General features: G+C 36.7%; 1 protein-coding gene across 1 annotated transcript in view; it reads right to left on the reverse strand.

The window, feature by feature from the left end:
• jing (AE binding protein 2 jing) overlaps positions 1-13,007 on the reverse strand; it is a 39,744-nt gene extending 26,737 nt beyond the window's left edge. The window contains exon 1 of the mRNA XM_088043593.1: positions 12,658-13,007. Coding sequence (XP_087899719.1) covers positions 12,658-12,932 — 275 coding nt within the window. The 5' untranslated portion in view covers positions 12,933-13,007. The remainder of the gene's footprint in view (positions 1-12,657) is intronic.
• Between the last annotated feature and the right edge of the window lie 2,573 nt (positions 13,008-15,580).

The following is a 15,580-nucleotide window of genomic DNA, read 5'->3' on the forward strand; positions in this document are numbered from 1 at the left end:
TGGCCGATTGAATGTTTGATCCCACGAAGAATTGAAAGAAAGGTCAAAATACACTCCCACACCTTCAAAAAACATGTGTACCATGAAACTGCTATCTTCTGATAGTGAAATGTAAAGAAAAATTAAGGTAAATAATGAATCAGAATTTGTTTATTTGTGCAGGTGTTGATAGCTACTTGTTTGATTACAAGTGGCAGTTAAATAAACCGATTTTTAATCAAAATTATTCCAACTCTGGTTTTTACTGCGGTCCTCTTTTTGTGAGAATTGTCTAAGAGCGTCCTCCGGGGTTTTATAAAACCTCGCGTGTCCACTTATACAAAGAAAATTTCAGTGACTACATGTGTTCACTATAATCCTGTACTTAAGTCTTCCGCAAAGCGGCTAAATTTCTTTCCACCACATGTCGTGATTACAGGGTTGGGAACTTTTGTGTTTGAATGTTTCCTGCAACGTTTCAATAATTACTCCACATTTGTGGAAAGGAGAAATTATTCCATTTTCACAGGTGACCTCTTTTCCTTGAGCTTTGTGGATCTCATTTCTTCAGTTTCTGTAAGAAACGTCTGAGGATTGGTCAAGGTTTATGGGCAGTTTTGCAAAATAATTATTTGTACGTAAAGAAACTTCCAAGAAGAAACACAACAGTGACACATTCTAGAAAATTATGAACAATCTTTGGAAAAACGGTAGCGTGAATGTTGACTTCTTGGAAGTAAGCTCAGGTTGGTAATGGCGCACGAAGTACTTCTTCCAGAGGTTTGTTTTCTAGTTTAGATTATCGGTTTTATTGCAGACATTCCACTGCTTGGAATACTTATAAGAAATTGAAGAAAGTTCTGCTTGTTTAATAAAAACAATACTGTAGAACCTTTGTTTGATAACTTCAATTGGTTAGATTTGTCAAAACTGAAATATCGATCAACGTGGGTTTTACCAGGTCGAGGAACGCTTCGGAAGACTGGTCCAAATCAATTTCCTTGAACACTCAAAAAACTGTACTTTTTATCAAGAGGAGAAGGCAAACCATGCCCTGTCATCTCTTGTTTGGACGCACCAAGGAAGAATGTCTGTCCCTGTTCTGTTAAAGTTGCTCGTCATGTTTTCTTTCCTATTACAAAGATGTAATGAGCTGTTGTTCTTAGAAAAATATCTCATATTAACATGAAGGTGACGTGGTTTAGTGACTCTCGTGCTTTTTTCTCTGAATAAATTAGCAAAGAGCTCTATTTTGATCGCAAGTCATCCCGCAATTACTTGGTCTTCGTTATCCTGTCAGGCAAACATTCAAACGTTGGTTTGGGGCACCAGCAGCAATTACGCTCAAGTCTTCTCGTGCATGGTCTAGTGATTTGCCTTGGAGGCTCGTACATGCGATTTTACAGTAAACGATTTTTCTTTATTAGCTCCAGCAGGAAGTGCCAATAAAATTATCATAATCAGTAGCCCGTTGTCATCGTCAAGAGGCAACGTTGTTCGGCAATGTTGGTAAAGAGAAAAAGTCGTCCGTTGCACTTGTGCCAACCGCGTCTACGTCACGTGCTGAAATAACCATCACCATCGTGAGTTCGCGCGACCGCATTCCCCATCGTGGTCTTTTAAATGTACAACGTTCGACCGACGACAACGAACTCGGCTCGCTAGACAAAGGCCGTTCGGCAACGTCCGCCCAACCTGTTTCGAACCGTTCGTATCGGACATCAGCAGAGGTCGTCCTTGTTGCATGTACGGAAACGAGCGCGACGAACGATGCACACATCAGCTGTTTCGCGTTCTTCGACATCGAAAGAAAAACAAGCAGAAGAAACGAGTCCGGTTCGTGCATAAGCCGACGGATGGATGCACTGACCGCATAATGCAACAAGCGGCGACTTGGGGGCCCCTGCAACACGTTGGGGAAAAGAAAATCCAACACCCAAACATGGATGTCTAACGTCGATCGAACAAGTATCAAACATTCATGACAACGACCGAATCGTTGATAGGAAGTAAAAAGAACTAATTGGAAAAACAATGACTTGTTTACTCGGAGGGCTCCAACGGATTCATCTTCTGTTTTTATTTGGAGACTTGGTGTATCGATTTTACTCCCCTTGCCACCCTTGGGCCATTGCACACTCATTATTTCATTGGATCCTTTTACTTTGAGGGTTTAATAAACGCACCAGTGTCACCACCAGCAACCTTTGTACAAATATCAAAATGCCCCCAAGTCAACAAGAGTGCAAAAAATATGTAACACCACATCAACTGAGTTAAGCCTGACAAAAATAACTCCCAAGTGGATACGAACCACTGCACCATACTTGTAGCTCATAAAATTTGCACCCAAACGAGCCAAACCACTGTCAATGATATCGCAGATAAACGCAGTGTTTCCTCCCACGAGCGCCGATGAAAGTAAAGCCGAATTTTTTCTTGGTCATTTTGGAGCTTTAACACGTTCCAAGTAAGAAGTTCCAAGCTATTCTATTTGAACGACAGCTACGCGCAATACGATCGATCGACTATTTCTATTCTATACGTGTACATTAAATTTCTTTCAACATGAATACAGTATTACACGGAGATGTTGAATTTCTTCGGGTAATAGTGCAGATGTGATCACGACAAGAAGGGTCAAGGCCAGCGAAAACCTCAAATATTAGTAGTGTGCCGCAAACACGAGTAAACAAAATTAGTTTGGGTACTTCGCTGTGATATTTTCCACGTGTTTAAAGGCGAGAACAGTAGGTATCATTACTTTGACAGTTTCAGAGTTGCGAGGCAATCAGAAATGACTTAACTTTCTCTCAAGAGCTTAACAACCACAATTTGTGAGATAACTGATCGTTATAGGGGAGATCAAGTTAGGTTATACTAATAATTTTAAATTATAGATCAAATATCTTCGTTTTATGTTTAAAAACTGGAATTAATCCAACATTTATATCATATATGTATATCAATATTTCACATTCCTACAGGCACGTTTAAACCATTTTTGTAATTTTGGTTCCAAAATCCCTCATTACGTTAGTTCAACTTGGTCAAATTTCGTTTAGACAGTTCAATCTCTAGTACTCTATGTTTTAGGTCATGGACTGTAAAGTTTCATTATCGGTGGTCCTTACAACTTTTGGCAACAACTGTACATACCTACAGGGTGATTCACAAAGACTGGCAAATATTTAAACTTAATATAATCTACGTCAAATAACATACATTAACGGGCACCGAAAAAAATTGTTATTAATTGAAAAAATATACACGAGAAAAAACTGTTGGTAGTCAACAGAATTGCACAAGTGCGTATCAATCGAAACACACTATGGCTTTAGACTACAAAAAAATCGTTCTGGGAAACAGTCCGAGTTAAAACGAAAACAGGATTATGAAATAACAAGATATTATCTACGGTGATGTAACAAAAAATAATCAAAATTTGCAAAATAGAACACTGTTTATTGCCTTTAAATATTCAGAAAAACAGGTCACAACAACATCGATTCATTCTCAACTGAAAGCAAAACTGTGACTTTTTACAATGTGTTTGTTTATCACACTTTTTGTCCGTTCCAACCTTTTTAATACATAAAAACGCATTCAGATTAAATGGAAAGTGAATACTTGACCTATCCCAAACATAATTCAGTGATTTTAAAATCGTTTTGCCAAAAACTTCAGAGCTTATACCTTTGGCCTTTTTGGTTAATTTTCCGATTCTCTAATTTATTTAACTATTTTAAAGTTAAACGCCCATGCTCATGTTAGCCTTTAGTTTAATTTCAAGATTTCTAGGTTTCGGAAGCAGATCAACGTTTGCTATAACTTTGAACCTTCATAGTTGGGAAGTTCAAGTTTTTAGAACCAGCATTAATTATTCTTTTTGAAAAATACCCGCGTTCTTAAACTGCCATGCAAAATGAAAAAGTTCGCGGAACTTTGTTCAAAAGTCCAGTGAAGCGTCGAAATTTTGTTCAGTGGCACTGGCAAAATAAAATAGAACTTTATTACCTCGTGACAACATGTTTTAAAATTGCCCCCATTGTGGACATTCTGTCTGTAATTAAAGGTGATAAAACAAATTGAAACTTATTAGCTTTAATGAAATTAATGGAGATTATCGAACTGAAACTCCAAGTTCCCGCAACCGCATTGATTTATTTTTTAATTTTGAGCATAACCAAAAGAGTCTCTAAATCTAGTCTTGTCAAACTTTTTTGTTATTGGAAATCTTTTCCCCTAGCGATAGGGATCTGATCATTTCATTTTCTTTCATTTCCTGCTTCCCCATCGGCATATTGAGGTTCACTTCCATTTGTCTTCTTAACTATTATTCTTAATCTTTTATAAACTGTTCCCGTTTGTATAGTAACTAGCGTAAATACGCTCTCTTTCTTTAGACTTGACACCAAATTAAATTGACATCATTTCACTCGTATAATTACGCCATAAAATGCATGTAAAAGAAGTCTTATTTGCTAATAGCTCGTGATTGCTGAGGAATTTCTACTGAAAAATTACGTGCCATGTAAACACCAACGTGGTCGTAACCTATTTATTTTTATTTGCCCACCATTTCTGGAATTTTCTGATTGGGATTGTAGACAACGTTTATCACCTCGAGTAAAAGGTTTGGATGTAGGCAGTGTTTGCTATTACTCCATCCGTTAATCTCGAGTATCAACTAGTTGGAGTCGTTCGTCTATACTAAAATTTAATTATTATCATTAACAACTTAAATATTTACTGTGATTCGACCTTAACCACTATCGGGGACCGATTTACATGCGACTAAATAAGTGATTTCTAGTCGCCTATTCTCACGCACGTGAAATTTTTTATTTTAGACCAAAGCAATGACTTTATTTCCGAGTTACAACACGCCGCGTTCACACGATAAAAAATTTCCTCTCTATTCGCATTCACTTCTATATTGACGATGAATTTAAAATACGCTTGTTTATGTTTGCTTCAAATTCTGGGATCATTTACATGTGTTTACAATGCTCCGAACAACTCGATTTATTTATATTTGGCGTTGAGTTACTCTTTGAACATCCTCTATGAGATTTTTGCTACCGCATTTACGGAGGGTGGTACAAAAAGGGGTTGCTCCGCCATTGTAGCTCCCCTCGAAGTGTTGCGAGAAGAATACACCCCCTAACCCACTTTGAAAATATCGATCGTTGACGGAACACAAACGTGTTATGACGTCGTCATTATCATCGAAAGTACACGTTACTGAGAATACAGGTGAGAGTCTATCTTATCACTGATAAAATTAACGTTAAAATGACGTGTAACTTACTGCCTTTCAGGGGTTTACACGGATTAGGAATGTTATTGCAAAAGCCACGGACAATAAATTACACGGCCGCATTCCTCATACTTTTATTATTCTCTAGGAAACTACGTGTTGCGAAATTTATCCAAGGCGCTAACGAAGAACTACCAGATAAAATAGGACAATCGATTTTTTTCAATTTTGTATTTAACATTCCACCCTAAATTCATGTTACAACTGTGTTAATTATTTAATTAATTTTATTCAGTTGAGGATTGACGTGGACGCTTCAAGCGGATGGAAATTCATGACACAGATCATTTTCAACGGAAACGAAAATCTTCGCCGAAAATAGATTGAAAAGTTTGGAGCGTTTCCGGTGATGACATCGTAATGAAGAGGGAAATGTCTGTTATTTAATGAAAAATTATGTTCATATGTGCTGATATTTGTAGACACACAAGGCTATCTCCAGATAACGAACGCGTGTTTGCTTGAAAACGCTGATATGGACACTAATGTAATTTCCATCGTTTCTAATCTTGATTTTCAATTATGTTTAATCTTAGATTAACTTTTTCGTTCCGAGAAAAACATAAAATTAAGCCAAGAAAGTGTCGTAAAGCTCTATATTACAGACAGTGGCTTCAATGTGATCATAATTCAATTCAATCGAAATTGTTCGGACTGAAGACAAAATGTGGCCATCATCCTATCGCAAAAAATGGAAGTCAGATTATACAACAGACTCCATTTTTCCAGACCGCCGATTAGTGGTTTGCTTCCTTCGTGGTCATACTTCCCGTTTCTACAAAAGAAATCACTCAAGCGACAAAGAATTCGAACAGAAATCTGATCGATACTGTCAGATACCTGATACTTTTCTATTAAAATTCTATGCTCATTGAAATATTTATTTTGATGGGTCCTCGTGTTTAGTCAATCGCACCATAAACAACAGGCTCCCCTCTAGTCCCATTTAAATTCAATAAAGTCTCGATAAAAATCCACATTTGCAATTATTACGTTAATTAATTCCATACAGCACTCGCAACAAGTTTATCCTTTCCGTGATTAACATTTATAACAATTTGTGTGCAATCTCGCCGCAAAATATGTAAAATATTCCGCAATTAAATTTAATTGGATCGTTCAAACAACACCCAACACTCGATAAGACCTTCCTCGTATATTCACCCAATATTCACACGTTGGTATAACATGCGAGTGCATGACTCCTTCCTTCCTGCAAACTCGACAAAATTCACCACGACGTCTCCACTTTAACTTTAATTACATCCATTGTTGCCGAAGAACAAAGATAGGGCGAACGTTTTTCCTAAAGAATCGCTTTGTCGGCATCGAGATACTCTTGGAAGGGAACGTGCCGATAGGCAGATGTTCGCATCCGTCTCACAATTTGAGGAAATTGGGGAAAAAGGATCTATTTGCGTTCAACCTCCAAGAAATTATTGTTATGAACATGACCAAAACAAATCGTAGGCGGTAGTGCAGTGGGAAACATGCCAGAATCTAAGGTCGACAACTGCAAATGGGTGTAAGTTGGTAGCACTGGAGCTGAAACGAGTTTCTATGACACGGCACAAAAAAACAGAGAGGGTGAGGTTGCAGGTAGGCAAGAAAAAATCCGCGGAATTTTGACTAATGACTTTTTATTTTTATTATTTTCTCGTGGCAACACTGCCTTTGATTTACTGTGTAATTTGTATCGTTCACACTTTTCGCAAGCTGTAAATTCGAATTAATGGTCAATTAAGTGATCTCTTTATCGTCCACTATCAACGTTTAGTCATATTTGCATCACTAATTTACGAGTCGCTTTTAATAAAGTCAAAAACTTAGTGACAAGGTCAGTTTTAGTAATTGTCGTGAAACTCAGTTGGCAGTATGAATGCACTAATTAATCGCTACAGGTTGAGACTAATTGCATTCGACATAACAACATTTACAAATGTCACCGCAACAAAAAACAAGTATTCGACTTGGAGTCACATCCCATTTAACCAAGTTTTGCTATAAACCGAGGCTTGCATTCACACACTAATGAAACGAGAGCACAAAGAGAAATGATTCGCAATAATATTCATCAGCTGATTTTGATTTTCGGTCAAAATTTCAGGCGTTGAAATAAAAATTATGTTGGCGGTTCTGCCTATCATCGCCAGGCAGTGTGAGACATAAACATGTCAAAACACTTCAATAAACCAAAATGACGCAAACTTGAAAATTTTGATGAAAAGCGGCAAACTTACTCCTTTTCAAAACCATGACCTTCACTAGCTCTCCGGTAGAAGAGTAACCGAAGTTCGTTCTTCGAAATCGAAAATAGAGCATGCAGGAAACACTAATTTGTTTTCAAGTGTTAGTTTCTGGTAAAATAGTCTCCAAGAATGAAAATAAACATGTCAACAACCCGAGGCGTGACATTCGTCACTACCAATATTTTAACACCTCAATTGGAGTTAAAGACCGCAAATTTGACTAAACCGTTTAATTAGCACGCGGTCACGTCAAATATCCGTGAATTTTATGCTAATGAAGACGTTTTCCAAAGTCTTGTATTTCGGTGAGATACGAAAGTGACGCCTGCATGTGCCTGTCATTTCGATAATTATAGCTTCCGTTTCGTCGGGGGTCAGACGAGTTCCATTCTTCCAATCCACTTTACATAATTCGTTATTTTCTTTGTCAACATTCCCCAATAGGAAAAAATGAGCATTTGGTTTCCTTTCGTACCCATGCAACGTTCCGCGCCAAAACTAGTGGTCCTGACGAAATCCAAGAAAAAAAAAGGAAACAAAACTCGTCGAAATTCTCGACCGGTTTGACCCTGCCAAAGAAGGGAAGAATCGTCTGGTGGTCAACGGCATTGCCCCCGCGTCTCGTACAAGAAGGTGGTCCTCAACCCTTACATTTACATATGGGGTGCACCCATCACGCTCCGACAAATCTCATAGAGGGTGTAGAGGACAATAACAAATGAATCATCTCCCGATAAACGGATCAAGTAACACATGGACGAGAGGAGAGCCAATAGAATCCCTCCGCTAAATTAATTAAAAAGATAGAGTCGGATCGATAAAAGAAGTTTCTGAGTAAAAAAGTCGCCATTACAGACCAACGAGGATGTTTACACGTGTAAAGAGCGGCGGCGGACAATAAATCGTTGCTTCTATTGAATTCAGTTAGCATAGGAAATAAACAAGCGATACCGACGAAGTGGTATTAAAAATTGCAAGGATGCACCGATGAGTTGCATCCGGTTAACCTGCAAGTTACCTAGCAACTGGTACATACATGGTTGATAATTGGATACCAGAAGTTTAACACTGTTGGGAAATTTAGTGCTAAAACCTGTTTCGAGACGCAAAACTTAATCTACTTCAACCTAACAAATATCTCTCTTAATTTCACGTTCAATAAAAGTTACGACTACTATGCCAATAAAGGAAGGAAAAACGAATAAATTAATTAATCAAACTGAAGGTTTAAATGGGATACTGTAAATACTAACCACTTGAAAGGTAGCAAACACACTGTCGAAATGTCAAGACGAAGAAGAAACTTAATTGTACGTCAGGAATCGAAGTTCAAATCCCAACGACAATTTTAGCTCTGATAAGGCGAAGGAGATGCCATTTGCGATAAACTTTAATTAATTAAATTATATTTTTCCTAGCGGTAAAATATCTACTTTGTTGCAGATATAATCATACTGACTTGCATTGATTTACTGAAACGTTTTTTTAATATTAGGTACGCCTTCAGAAAAGACTTCCACAAACTCAAAGTTTAATCAGTTCCTGATAAATTTCGCAATATTCTCAAAATCATTGCGCTGGAATTTTATAATTGGGCGAATTTTTATCTTTTCTATCCAATAAACAAAAGGCAATGAAAAAGTTACCCGCCTAGCTCAGAACCAACCTCTTTTGATTTGTGCGTTTTTTGTTATCAACATGCAATCAATTAATTCGTTTTTTGTGCATGACTTAATTAGCTCAGAAATTTATCCAATTATTGAAAAGTTTAAATTTGATTTTAATCATATTACATATTTTGTTATAACGCGTGGATTTTAAAATTTCTAAAATTTGTCTCTTTTGCTGTAGTCGTTTGTAATTGAACACGATACATAATTAATCAATAACAATTAATTAAAAACATGTCAAAAGTAGTAACCTTGACGAATCTCGATAATGTCACATTAAACGGACAATTAATTGTTTTAATAAATGTGTATCGCACAAAACTACGTAAGCAAATTAATGGTCTTAAATCCAAAACCCTAAAATTAAAAAGTAAAAAATCGATTTTTGGAACTAAGACGTCTAAAAAGTGATTAATTAAAAAAGAATAGCCAAAGAGCAGCGAAAGTATAGAGCAAAAAAAGACTAAAAAAAGGAAGCAGGATAAAGAAAAAAAAGACAAGAACTTGATCTCATGAACAGCATAATTGAAATATCCAACAAAAATGTTAAAATAAGAGAAAAGATAAAAAATGCCTTACTTTATTTTTACAAAACAATTTTCCTGCTAACGATTTTAGTTATGCTCATTGCCCCTCATTAATTAGCAACAAACTTAATTAAAATATAATTTATCTTTTTGTCCCGATCTGTTTATTGTTTACTTGAAAGTTTAGCAATATCTTTATTTCGATCTTAGGGGTTATGAAAATGACCAAACCTCGCATACATTTAAAATTGTCTTAAATTCTTTGTTGTTTATCCATTTTATGCATAATTTATAATTCTGACACGTAATTTAATTATACTGAACGGAAACAATAAAAGGCGTCAATATAATTGTTGTTTTAAGGGCATTAAGAAGTTTATGATCTGTTAATGTAATTACATGAAAATATTTGCTTGTCCACGTGCGGAAAACTATAAACAAAATTAAAAACGTGTTCCGGATATTCAAAAATCTGCTGGAAAAGTATCCAAAGTATCCAAAACATTTTCTTTATCGAAACATCTGAAAGGAAATGTACATTTTTTCAGCAAATGATGAAGATAACATCGTCATTAAAAGGAAGTGACAAAAAATATTTACATTTAAACGTAACCACTTTTGGAATTTCGTCCGCAACTATAAATCACTCATTATTCATTAATGATTATTTCTTTACCTCAACGCATAATTAACTTTGAAACAGTTGAATTTATAATGACGCCCACGCTAAATCCGAGATAAAACAAATATTTAATAAGTTATACGTCGACGCTGAATTTATTTGCACATTCCGATTCCACGCAATCAGTTTTATTCGATTTAGAATAATAATAACTATTATGTTTAGATACTTTCGTTCAAAACAAAGAAAGTGTTTGACCTGAATAAAATACAAGTTTTGTTAGCAACTAATTAGCAATTTGTTGCTGACCTACCCAACGTTTTATTGTAGTGAACAAAAGCGTTATTTATGTGCTAAAAGCTTTCGCGAATCTCACGCTCATAAAGAATTTTGGAACTGATGTCATACGTTGTGGTTGCGAATGATAAGAACCATGTGCTATGTCAAGGTTATACTTTTATCTTTCTTTTAATAAAGTAGTTGATAAAAGATTGACGTAAAACTTTCTGCATTCCGAATTTTTATTTTAATTTCAATATCGATGAAAGATAATAATAATCAAATGTGAAACCAGTGTGTCAAGAGCTCCCCTATTTTAACACTAGTGCAAGGAACCGGAACATCTTCATTCAAAAACATACAATTGTGGAGCACAGGTGTTTAGCTGTTCGTGCGAATTTTTTCGAAAAGGAAGCGGTTCTCAACAGTTGAAAGCTTTGTCGTGTTAAAAGTGACCAAAATTAGACTGAACGAAATTTATTCACAAAGGAAGTGCCCACATGAAATAATAGATCAAGTTGGATTGGTTTGAGATTTTTCTGAGCAGATCTTTTTTTTCGAGCACAAAAAAGGCGATTTTATGGAGTTAGAGCAATAAAACGTACGTGTTGAAGCGGCGTCGTGCTTTGTGCAGAAAAACAGCGGTGCGACAAGGCGTATCAGTTTCTTAGCAACATTAGCCGGCAGCAACATTGTCTCCCGAGAAAAACGATTTTCAACATTCATTCAACTAAGATCGAATTATTGTTATTTGGGCAACACGAACACCAACTGGTAAAAATAAATACTCAGCAAGCAAAGTAGCAATTTTGTCGGCTGTGAATTCTTCCCGGGCAAATGAATCATCCTGAGTGTAAAACTGTCAGTGCAAACTGTTGGGAGTAAATTGTTCTTGAACGAATGTAAAGATATCCAGGAAGTTTTATCTTCCTTTAGCTATTTCCACAATACAGGGTGGGTCATAAGTCGCCGAGAAATCCTGGGTGAAACCATTTTTTGAGAATTAAGGAATTTGTTCTAGGCTTAGTTGGTACCATTGTTATTAGTTTTTAAAAGTGGGAAAATATAGCGAAATTAAATGCAACGCCACTGTCTATAACTTATCGTCAACGAGGTGCTATGGTTTCATATTGCAATGAATCATTATTTATCATTTTTCAAAACGTCCATTATCAAATTATCAAAGTAACAAGAGCAGCATCAACATTTTCAACCAAATTGGGCCTTTTTATACGGGGTCTAGTGGGCCCTGAATTTTTTATGTTGGCAGCTCGGGATGGGCATGTTAGATCTGTCTGTCATGGAGCAGTAAAATCAGAGCTGCCAACAGATTTCAAGTTCTAAAGCCTGCTTAGACGCCAAGACCTTTGACTTTGAGAACAAGACCTGGGAGTCAAGTATGTGACTGTAATTTTGACAGTGTGTTTAAATTTGTCGTTCGTTCTACATAACACGATGATTTAATTGCCGCGGCATGTTTTAACTTAAAATTCATGATAAAGCTAGACGTGGAGCTACAAAGTCGTAATAATATGTAATTAACGAGAGCAGTATCAAACGATCTTGTTCTTAGCGGTTTTTGGTTCGATACTACGCATACTTGATATAACAATATAGTGAAGTGTATCAAGATAAGAAAAACGCTACAACTTGTTTGTGCATTAGTGAAATGTTTGTTTGTTGCATTAGGAGAACAAGTGTGAATGTGAAGTTTGGAGGTGGATGAAAATGCATAGTGAGGTGGTGAAGACGGACGATGCATCGATGATTGTGGAGTCGTCGTTGGCGTGCGGAGAATACGCAACAAACAACAAATCGTCGATGGTGTCGTTGACACCAAACAAGTATGTAGTAATCGCGAAAGTGCGGCGGCCAGTTAAAAAAATGAGTGCACTCTCAGTTTCGATTTGCACTCTATTCGGTTAAGGTAAAGGCCACGACAATGACCGCTCTCTCCGTCGAATCCGGCGAACGAACAATCGACAACGTTGTCGAAGAATCGACGAACCTGTCTGAAGACTCGGAGCTGTCGTAGCGATCGACGCATCGTTTCTTCCTGCAATCCTCTTCGCACGTCGACGGCAAGAATCCCTGGTGTTGCTTCCCATCTCTTCCTTGGAACTCATCAAACAATTTATCACTAGCACAGTAGAACGGGCTCACTTTCGCACACTCACTGACATTCGCACAGTCATTTGTTTCGCACGCCATCGATGCTCCGTAGCCCTGTGTCACTGCGATTACATCGTCGACTTGTTCTCCCGAACACAACCCGTCTGCCATTTTGAGAACACACTGTCGCACAGCACACTCGATCCTCTCGGTCGGTCGGGCGGCGCGCGCCTACAGCGGTACAAGGGGGCCGAGGGGGGCCCTGCACTCGTGACGTCACTCCGCCCTTCCCTGCGTCGCCAGTGCATGCGACGTTCATTGGCCGACAGACAATTACATAATTTACTCTTCTCGGTACCACCTCGGGTAATGACATCTGTACGATGCACTACCGATCAAAACATTCAATGAACCGCTCGCACGACGCCTACCGGGATCGACATCACTATGACGAAACAAATGAAATCGACACGACTCGCACTCGCAATGAGCGCTTTTTTTACAGTTTTTTTCTCTGACGGATTAGAAGAAAGTTATCTAAGGAATGGGAACGAGAATCCAATATTTGAACTTAGGAAGAACTTCGATAAGAGCAAACAAGTTGAGAGGCAGGCATCGAAGACGCCGGAGTTTCCAAGACATTTAAATATTTAGTTGTCCCCTCTCGCTCTCGGCACATACAGCTGGTCCGCAACTTGGCCCACTTTTCAATTTTTGTATTTAGGCCCATTTCTTAAAAAAAAATTACAAGTAGATACCTTAGACGCTTGTTAGCAATGCTAATTAAAAAAATAAACAAAAAGTGGGAATTTTATAAGTTTTTTAGCGCGTATTAAAAAATTGCATACAAAATTTTAGAACAAAAAGAAAAAAAATTAGAATATTTTTTTGTCTATTACTATTGGCGATACCGAAATGTGAACGTTTTCGTTGTCATGGATTATTCTCTGAATTTCCATAATTCAAATCAAACTTTGACCAGTGGCGTTCTTTTTGATTTTTCTCTAAACATTTTATTTTACCTATACAACTCTTACTAATCAGCTGCCAATCTTACTGCTCTTAGCGACCGACTTTCATCAATTTTTGCAATAGCTCTTGATTTTTCGACTACAGTTCAATGTTTAGCCGATTTTAACTAACTACTATAATCAATTGTCATAAATGACAATTAGAAGTGCGCCTATGATTTAAAGTGAAAATTACGCTAGACAATTTTGCCGTACACATTTCGTTGGCATCAATAGTACGGTTTGTAAGTAATTTTTAACAGAAATTTCGTGCACTTCTTACTCTGGAGATGGTAAAAATAAAAAAAAAAATTCTGTAGACCCTCTATTTTTTTGTACTTAAACACACCAGTTTCGACGTTAAAGCAGAGAAATTTGGTAGTGAGTCCCAAATTATTTTCTGGTGGTACTTGAGCAAACTCCCAAGTCCCTCTCGTTCCATTTAATTGTTGTTGCCTCATTGTCAGACCTTAAACACCAAAGGTCACATTACGTCAGTACTGTCTCATTCTCCATTCTGAATATAAACTCTGCATCTAAAACTGTTTAGATCGTTTAATTTAGAGCGATTTTATGACTCTATGCTATAACCGCTTCATTTCCATCCCATCATACGGTACAATCACCGGATAATTTTTAGTACTGTGCTATGTGGTACCAATTAACCCACGCCCACAGTAATTTGAATTTGTTTGCAATAAATCAGATAAATAAGATGCGACTAAACAGTTTGTCGATTTTCCCCTTTATGTTTCATACAAGTCTTACCACAAACCACAGACCATGCTTATGGAATACTATTTACGCCCGAGAATAATATTTATAAACCAAATATGACCCAGTAACAAAGAACAAAGATCTTATTCAAAAAATCGAAGGATTATTTATATTAAATTAATTAGGTATCAATCGTATTATTAACTTATCATTATCACGTTCGGAAAACATTCTGGGTATTGAACTGTTGACCAAGGTTATAAACAGAACACTTCTAGAAGCACGTAAACTGTTATTACCTGAATATTGCCCGATGCTTTGGATATGAAAACCAATTTGTGAACAGACACAATTGTTGTTGTTTTAACCAGAAATAACATATTTATTTAACCATATTACCTAACTATTGTCACGTCGTCTTCAGAAATTGCTATTGGAAAAAACATGTTGCAATTTTACTCCGGTATTTGGTTTTAATTAAGGTTGAAAAAACTTAATTTCCCGTTTCATTTCATTGCAATCAATACAATGCGATCGGCAAATTTTAAAATGTTAATAACCTCAGTCGTGAAGAATATTCAAGGCCGGTGAAATTTATTGTGTCTACGTTTATAATGTTGCGTTTGGAAACTAACAGAAATACGAACTAATTTACAATGAAGTTAGCGCTGAATTTTGAAAATTTAGAATTTCAAAATACGTCCCAGAAATCCATAAAATTTGTAGGAGAACTGTTTTTTATTTGAAGGTTGGTCGAATACGAATATCTTTACGCAAGAGTTGGTCAAATATTTTTAATTTTATTTAAAATGTTTCGCATAGCTACAAAATCCATTTAGCACATTATTATTGTTGTAACAAAGCAATAAATGTGTACAATGTTACAAAATATTAAACGAGACTTCTTCAAACATCCGATGTTTGTTGTCAACTGTCGTAAATTTTGTAATGTTTTCTTCAGCATTGTAAACCAGATTTACAACACAAATCAATTAGGTTTGAGATGGCGGCTGCCGCGACACCTTCACTATATTGAACCAGTTTCCTGTTTAATTGGGGATTATAGAACAGCATCGTGTAAAAAAACAGTAA

The sequence above is a fragment of the Gnatocerus cornutus genome, chromosome 8, assembly GCF_029298725.1.
Source record: "Gnatocerus cornutus isolate USDA-ARS CGAHR chromosome 8, icGnaCorn1.1, whole genome shotgun sequence".
NCBI lineage: Eukaryota > Metazoa > Arthropoda > Insecta > Coleoptera > Tenebrionidae > Gnatocerus > Gnatocerus cornutus.